This window comes from Physeter macrocephalus, chromosome 6 (genome assembly GCF_002837175.3).
Source record: "Physeter macrocephalus isolate SW-GA chromosome 6, ASM283717v5, whole genome shotgun sequence".
Lineage (NCBI taxonomy): Eukaryota > Metazoa > Chordata > Mammalia > Artiodactyla > Physeteridae > Physeter > Physeter macrocephalus.
Genome location: NC_041219.1, coordinates 59,088,490 through 59,096,712, shown reverse-complemented (window position 1 = coordinate 59,096,712; position 8,223 = coordinate 59,088,490). Strand labels below are relative to the sequence as shown.

At 40.7% G+C, this 8,223-nt stretch overlaps 1 protein-coding gene across 1 annotated transcript; it reads right to left on the bottom strand.

Annotated features, from left to right (window-relative positions):
- Positions 1-1,056: 1,056 nt before the first annotated feature.
- On the bottom strand, positions 1,057-7,545 carry GDF3 (growth differentiation factor 3). Its single transcript, XM_007101844.3, has 2 exons — positions 7,278-7,545; positions 1,057-1,910 (listed from the first exon to the last, which is right to left on the bottom strand). The coding sequence occupies exons 1-2, from the start codon at positions 7,543-7,545 to the stop codon at positions 1,084-1,086; spliced, it is 1,095 nt and encodes a 364-aa protein (XP_007101906.2). The 3' UTR covers positions 1,057-1,083.
- Positions 7,546-8,223: the final 678 nt, after the last annotated feature.

The window sequence follows — 8,223 nt, the reverse complement described above, 5'->3', positions numbered from 1 at the left end:
TCAAGTACTCTTTTGATTTTTTTTTCAACATTTTTTATAATATATATATATATATATTTTTTTTAATTTTATTTATTTATTTGGGCGCACAGGATCTTTAGTTGTGGCACGCTGGATCTAGTTCCCTGACCAGGGATTGAACCCAGGTCCCCTGCATTGGGAGTGCAGAGTCTTACCACCAGGGAAGTCCCTATATGTATACATATATATATATGTGTGTATATATATATATATATATATATATATATATATATTTTTTTTTTTTTTTTTTTTTTTTTTTTTATATATATATTTTTTAAAGTAACATCGTTAGCATAGCGTATGAGGTCTGGCAGGGAAAGTTTATTTTATTTTATTTTTTAAATTTTATTCTATTCTATTCTATTCTATTTATTCTCCTGGGGTTGTGCCATGCTGCTTGTGGGATCTTAGTTCCCCAACTATGGATTGAACCCGGGCCTCGGTGGTGAAAGTGCTGAGTCCTAACCACTGGACCACCAGGCATTTCACAAAGTAGATGACTTTAGAAAAATTGGATATTTAGCTGCTCTAAATCTCAGCTTCTTTATCTGTGAAACACAAATAATAATGTTTACCTCAAAGACCAGTGGAATATATTTATAAGGAACACATAGAATAATGCCTGCCCATAACAGAAGATCAATAAATGACTGTTTCCTTCTATCTAGAATCTAATATACTCCCATGAGCGTAATGCAGAAAATTAACTAAGATCATTAAGGCTGTGTGTGTGTGTGTGTGTGTGTGTGTGTGTGTGTAAGTGTAACTCGGGACATCATTAACCATGATGGATTTTCCAAGAAGACAAATTGTAAACATAAATATACTGACAATTCAGATCCAACCCATGAGCACTAAGATCATTAATAACTAAGATCATTAAGGCTGTGTGTGTGTGTGTGTGTAAGTGTAACTCGGGACATCATTAACCATGATGGATTTTCCAAGAAGACAAATTGTAAACATAAATATACTGACAATTCAGATCCAAAGGTCATAAGCCAGATAGTTTTATTAGAACATTTACCCCGAGAACACCCCTTCTGTTCTATTGCTGACAGTCTAGCCACACCCGCACTCATCAACTACCATGTTTTCATAATGCCGTAGAATGACATTGTCATCGTTGTCCTGATACAGCATGGAGATGGGGGACAGCTTGGTGGGAATGCAGACAGCCTGGGGAACTGCTGGGTCAATGGCGTGCACCAGCGCTTGCATGAAAGCATAATTGGAGCTGTTGAGGGAGGTGGTCAGTGAGAAGGGACAATCTCCGTGGCAGTAATTTGCCATGAAACCCTTGGGGGCGATGATCCACTTGTGCCAACCCAGGTCCCGGAAGTTGATGAACAGCTGGTGACGATGGCAGAGGCTCTTGCAAGAAGCCTTAGAGGCAGGGATGGCTGCTCTCCTTTTGCGGGTAGGAGGGTGGCACTGCTCAGGGTTGAGGGTGACCACCAACAGGGAAGCGTGAAGAGAACGTCTCAGTCTGGCGCAGGTGTCCTCAAGCTGAAAATTCACCCCAGAGGCTCTGCCACCTTTGACCAGTATCTCTAGGAACAAACCTAAGTTCTTCCGGGGGTAATTATTCCTCTTAGCCACATCCAACAGATTGAAGTGAAGGACACCTTGAGGCCATGGTACTGACTGCAGTGCAAACATTCTACCTGTCTTTGGGGTGGCCTGGCCCCGCACGTGTGGCTCTTGAACCAGGGACAGAGCCAATTCCAGTTCTGGTCCCAGGTTATAGTAAGTGTTGGGCCCCAAGTCCAGGCCCAGCTGGGCCATTGTTAACTGCTCCTCATCTTTAATCGCAGACAGGTTAAAGGAGAGGAGCTTCTGTAGGCGGGAGGAGGCTTGCGAAAGGCTCTCGGAGTAAAGGAAGAAACCTAGGTGGGGACAGAGAGATGTGAGTCACCTCCACCTGTGTGATGTACATGTCAAATGTTATATGTATATCCACATATACAAAACAAGGGCAGGAAATTCTCAGCTATACTTAAACTCTGCCATTTGGGAGGATTTGTTTCTCTCACTCCTCATTTATGGCCAGAGGTTCTTGTCTTCATATTGCAGGTCCCCAAGGGGTCCTGAATAGAATTTAGAAGGTCTATAATCTTGGATGGGAAAAAGAATCACATCTTTATCTTCACTAAACTCTAAGTGACATTTAGCATTTCTTTCAATTATGAATATAGGCACAAATCCCAATAATATTGTAAGGACCTATGACACTGTTACCAATAAAAATCATAGGTATGTTCACATATTAAGTTGTTGCAAATAGCTTAAAATAACATTTATGCTCGAACTATGAATTGATGGTATAGTCCCTTCTTTAGATCTTGTTATTTGTTGCATGAATAAAACATCATATGTATTACTAGAACACATTCATTTTTTAAATACTTCTATAAATGTATTTCAGTATTTGATTTCTTTTAAAATTCTAAATATTTTATCTTAGGCATATATAAACCTTTTTCTGAGAAGGGGTTCATTGGCTTCAATTGCCAGCCAAAGGGATCTATGGCACAAAAATGTTTAAGAACGTCTTACTCTGTCAGGTGTTGTAACCACTTAGATTTACTTCAAAACAAATGCCTGTCATCCAGCCAAGGCTGGCTCTCTGGAGCTCCCTTATGTTTTATCCTTAGGTAACTCTAATCTAAAGCCCACAGTTTTCAATGTCAATAATTTCTAGTCTTATATTTTTGAATACTTCTCCCACTTCACTGGAAATTGAGATGCAGTGTTATTCTTCAATTTCTCCACATGGACCCCCTTCTCTGTATCTTTTGAAATTGTGCTGAAGTCTCCCTGTTTTCAAAGCTAACTTCTCTGCTTAGATTTTCAAACATCACCTACTCCTCTAGGAAAAGGCCCAATAGAGGATACGTTTACCCTTTGTTTGTTTGTTTAGCATCTTCAATTTCTCTCTCTCCACAAATAACTTCTTTGACCTGATGCCACCACTTTGTTTGGTAGGGTGGCTCTACCCTAAGAGATTTTCTAAGGTCATTCAGCTTGTGGAGGAATTACAATGGAAACCCAGGTATTCTAACCATTCCACCACAATGCCTCTTCATGCTCATTTAAAAAACAACAAAATTTAAAAGAGTTTAAAATTACCCAGGTTCCTGTTCAAGTCTACTATATCATCTCTCCGTTTCTTTTCATTGACCATCTTCTTTTTTTAAATTATTATTAATTAATTTATTTATTTTTGGCCGTGTTGGGTCTTCGTTTCAGGGCGAGGGCTTTCTCTAGTTGTAGCAAGCGGGGGCCACTCTTCATCGCGGTGCACGGGCCTCTCACTATCGCGGTCTCTCTTGTTGTGGAGCACAGGCTCCAGACGCGCAGGCTCAGTAGTTGTGGCTCACGGGCCCAGTTGCTCCGCGGCATGTGGGATCTTCCCAGACCAGGGCTCGAACCCGTGTTCCCTGCATTAGCAGGCAGATTCTCAACCACTGTGCCACCAGGGAAGCCCTGACCATCTTCTTAAAAAGATTAGTCTATGTTTGCTGTCTCTACTGCTTACCATATATTCTTGTTATTGTCCAACTCTCTTACCCTTACTGGTCCACTGAAATAAATATCTTTAAGTGTTGACTAACTAGCAAATGCAGGGATGTTTTCACAGTGCCTATCCTTCTCAACCTCTCTGAACAGTTGATCTCTCCTGTTCACGGCTTTAATTCTAACATATTAGTCTCACTTTTTACTCATATCACTAAATCACATTCCTTAGGCGTGAAAAAAACCCCAAAAGACAGAGAGGAAAAGATGAACATATTTGAAAACATGAAAATAAAAAGCTTCTGTATTCAGAAGACATCATTAACAAAATTAAAAGCAGAAAGAACAACCAAGAATACTTGTAATATGTCTATAAAGAGCTTTTACAAATGATTAAGAGGCCTCACAAATCATTAAGGAAAAGAATCCTCAATAGGAAAAGGGTCATAATGTATAAATAATGTATACATTATTTAATGTTTAAATTTGAAAATTTAATGTATAAATTTTCAAATAATAATACAATTATTTGAAAAATAAAAATGAATGATTCACATTTTAAGATAATAAACATGATAAATATAGTCAATGCTGCTGTATGTCGTGTATAAAAGAGTAAGTAAATTCTAAGTTTTTAGCACAAGGAAAAAGTTTTTTTTCTATTTCTGTAACTTTGTAACTATCTGAGACAGTGGATGTTCGCTATACTTATCGGGTTTGTTGTTGTTGTTTTGGCTGCACAGAGCGGCTTGTGGAATTTGAGCTCCCCAATCAGGGATCGAACCTAAGCCATAGCAATGAAAGCGCCAAGTCCTAACCACTGGACCGCCAGGGACTTCTCTCACTATACTTATTGAGATAATTGTTTTGTGATATACGTAAATCAAATCATCATGCTGTACACCTTAGACTTATACAGTGCTGTATGTCAATTATATCTCAATAAAGCTGGAAGAAAAAAAAGACTATATTCTAAGTCTTAAATAAATAAGCAAATAAATAAATGATTCATTATCCATTTGAAAGGGCATCATTCCACCTTATTAAAGAAACATATTAAAACAACGAGATCATGTTTTGCTACCAGATTAACAAAAATTAAAAGCTAAAAGAGTGTTGTTACCTAATGGCCACCCAGTGCAGCACGGATAAGTACACTGTCATATACTAACAGAATAAAATCTTATACAGCAATGAAAATGAACTACAAATACACACAACATGGATATCTCACAAATGTAATATTGAGTGAAAGAAGCCAGACACGAAAATGGATACCTTCCACAGTTCCACTTACATGAAGTTCAAAAAAAAGGCAAAACTAATATGTAATGTTAGATGTCAGGATAGCAGTTACCCTTGCAGAGAAGTAGTGATTAACAGAAGGGGGCATGAAGGATCCTCTGGGGGGCTGGTCATGTACTGTTTCTTGATCTGGGTGCTAGTTATTCTGCAAAACTTCACTGGGCTGTTCTGTACAATTTACGCACTTTTCTGAAGGTACATTTTACTTCAGTAAGTTTCTATTTTTTTTTTTTTTTTTGTGGTATGCGGGCCTTCCCCTGCTGCGGCCTCTCCCGCTGCAGAGCACAGGCTCCGGACGCGCAGGCCCAGCGGCCATGGCTCACGGGCCCAGCCGCTCCATGGCATGTGGGATCCTCCCAGACCGGGGCGCGAACCCGGTTCCCCTGCATCGGCAGGCGGACGCGCAACCACTGCGCCACCAGGAAAGCCCCAGTAAGTTTCTATTTTAAAGAGACTACTGTCAAAGTAAGCGAGAATTCTCATACACTCAACATGGAGTATAAATTTTAAAGGATATTTGCTGTACATCAAAAGTATAAATGTAAAAAAAAAAAAAAAAAAACAGTATAAATGTGCCTACTCTTTGATACAACAATCCCCTTCTAAGAACTTACCCAGGGAAATAATAGAAAAAGTGCACCCCCCACACACACACGCAAAGTGGATATAAAGCTGCACTATTATAATATGTTTATGTTCATCAACAGGGCATCAGTTACATAAATTGTAGCATGTCTATACAATGGAATATCATATAACCATTAAAACAGGGATAAGTTGACTATATGTTCTGACTTGAAAGAAATGTTCATAATATTGGAGGAATGTATAGAATGATCCCATTTATTTAAAAAATTACAAGTTTATATTATATATATGCAAAGAAGAAAAGTCTGGAAGAATATACATCAACTATTAATGGTGGTTTTCTCTGGGGGAGCATTAGGGAGGAGTGATAGTGAGATTGTGTCCTTCTCCTGTACCATTTGATAGAATTTTGATCATCATAAAAATTAAAGGTTTTTTTTTCCATGGTGGAGGGAAGGAAGTAGCCTCAGCTATTTCCTACTCTCTCCTTGAAAAACCCTTCACACCAGCTCCCCTCACCTCTTAACCTTCCTCCAGGAATTGTCCCTGAAGCCCCACCCCCAAGGCGTCTAACGTGACACTTAGCACAATGTATGGAAGTCATCTGTTTGTTGATGTGTCTTCTATAAACTCTTTAAAAGCTGACTTTATCATTCATCTCTGTACTCTCATGGTCTTACACAGTTGCCGGCACTTAGTAGGCATCCAATAAATGCTTCTTGGACTCAAATCTTATTTCCAGTTGCTGTAAAACTAACCAACCAGGGCTCTCAATTCCTCCCACCTCAACCACCTGGGAGGCTATATAGAAATGCAGATTACAACACCCATCTCTGACTTTGAATAAGAATCGGGTGGGGTGGGGGGACTTCCCTGGTGGCACAGTGGTTGAAAATCCGCCTGCCACTGCAGGGGACACGGGCTCGAGCCCTGGTCCAGGAAGACCCCACATGACACGGAGCAACTAAGCCTGTGCGCCACAACTACTGAGCCTGTGCCCTAGGGCCCGCGAGCCACAACTACTGAGCCCACGTGCCACAACTACTGAAGCCCGTGCGCCTAGAGCCCGTGCTCCGCAACAAGGGAAGCCACCGCAATGAGAAGCCTGTGCACTGCAATGAAGAGTAGCCCCTGCTCGCCACAACTAGAGAAAGCCCGCGTGCAGCAACGAAGACCCAACGCAGCCAAAAATTAATTAATTAATTATTTTTAAAAAAACATTAAAAAGAAAAGAATTGGGTGGGGGCGTAAGGGGCAGGAACTAGGCTGGAGAATCAACTTTTAACAGTTGATCTGGGTAATTTTTGGTGGGTGGTCAGTTTGGCAAATTATTGAATTATCTGAAGGGTACGACAGTGGCATATATTATCGCCTTGTATTTACAAATCAAGAATAGCCTTTTCTACCCATCAAAAGTAATGGGAAGGTATGGAGTGGGAAGCAAAAGTCCCAGGCAAACTGAGCTCAGAGGACCAGGATGAGTAAATTTGGGGCTCAGGAGTGGGAGACTGAGCCCTAATTCCACCCTCACACCTCCACCTAAATTGTAGCACAAAGCTGTTGATTCAGAAAAAACCATTTTGAATCCTGGCTTTGTTCACACACTAGCTGTATGATCTCGACTAGGTTACAGGTTATCTACTGTCTGAGCCTCAATTTCCTTATTGTTAAAAACTTGATAAGAATACCTGCCTTCCTCTCAGGACAGTAATTGGGATTAAATAAGATAAAATGTGTAAATTACCAGTATGTGGCCGTCCATGAACCCCTCGGTAATTGTTACTTCCCCTTTATTCCTTTCTTCACACCAGATTCATCTCTAGGAAAGACTCCAATGTCCTCACCTTGATCTGGGAGAAGTCGGAGTATGTTCCCACTGACACCCAGCTCCTTCACGTAGCACAAGTCTTGAGAGACGCCAGTGGTTGCTGCTGCCTCTTGATCCTGGAAAATTCTCTGCAAGATGGAAGGCACAGGTTGGAACTTCTTGGGTGAAGGCTCTTTGTCTAAGCCCAGAGATTGGAGAAAGACATGTTCTTGGAATTGGAATGTCTGGCCCAAGGCCAGGATTAACAGGAGGCCTAGAGCCAAGCCTGGCAGCGAAGGAAGCATGGCCCCTGAGACGAGGTGAAGCTGGCTAGTGGGGCTGCAGAGAGCTCTAGCGCCTGACTGCCCAGCAATTCAGGTGCTGCTAATTTATCTGAGGTAAGATAATCAGGTGTGAATTGCTCTCTTCCCAGCTCCTCAAAGGCAATTGGATACAAAAGGACAGATTTTTTTTTTTCTCTTCCCCAGTTCTGCTCTCCCAGAAAAAAATTCAGGAAAGAAAGATTACCCACACATGGACCTAACTCTACAACAATCTGAGATTTGTCAGCAGTAGACTGAGTGGAAAGGAGATACACATTTATTCTTTTAACAAACATTTATTAAGCATCTATTATGTGCAAGGCGCTGAGATGGGTGCTAGGAACATATTATTAGTAATTGAAAGTCTTGTCATTCATAGTCTAATTAGACAAATACACAGGTAGAGTTCTACTAAACTATATCCACAGCCAGGTGGAAAACCAAACCGGGGAGGGAAAACCCCTCCTGGGGAGGTTGATCTACACTCCCCATCTGTTTTCAGCTCTAGGACTGAATTTTGTTCCACTAACTTTGACCTTCTTGATTAAAAGTCAGAAATCAGACTGACTGGGTAATTCTGGTTCCAGTACTTATTAGCTCTGTGACATTGGACATGTCACGTAACCTTCCTAAATTTTGTTTTCTCAACTGAATAGAAAA

Coding starts and splice junctions, on each gene's coding strand:
- GDF3 (XM_007101844.3), bottom strand. CDS start 7,545: ATGCTTCCTTCGCTGCCAGGCTTGGCTCTAGGCCTCCTGTTAATCCTG. Junction 1,911..7,277: donor CCGACTTCTCCCAGATCAAG/GTGAGGACATTG, acceptor GTCCCCACCTAG/GTTTCTTCCTTTACTCCGAG.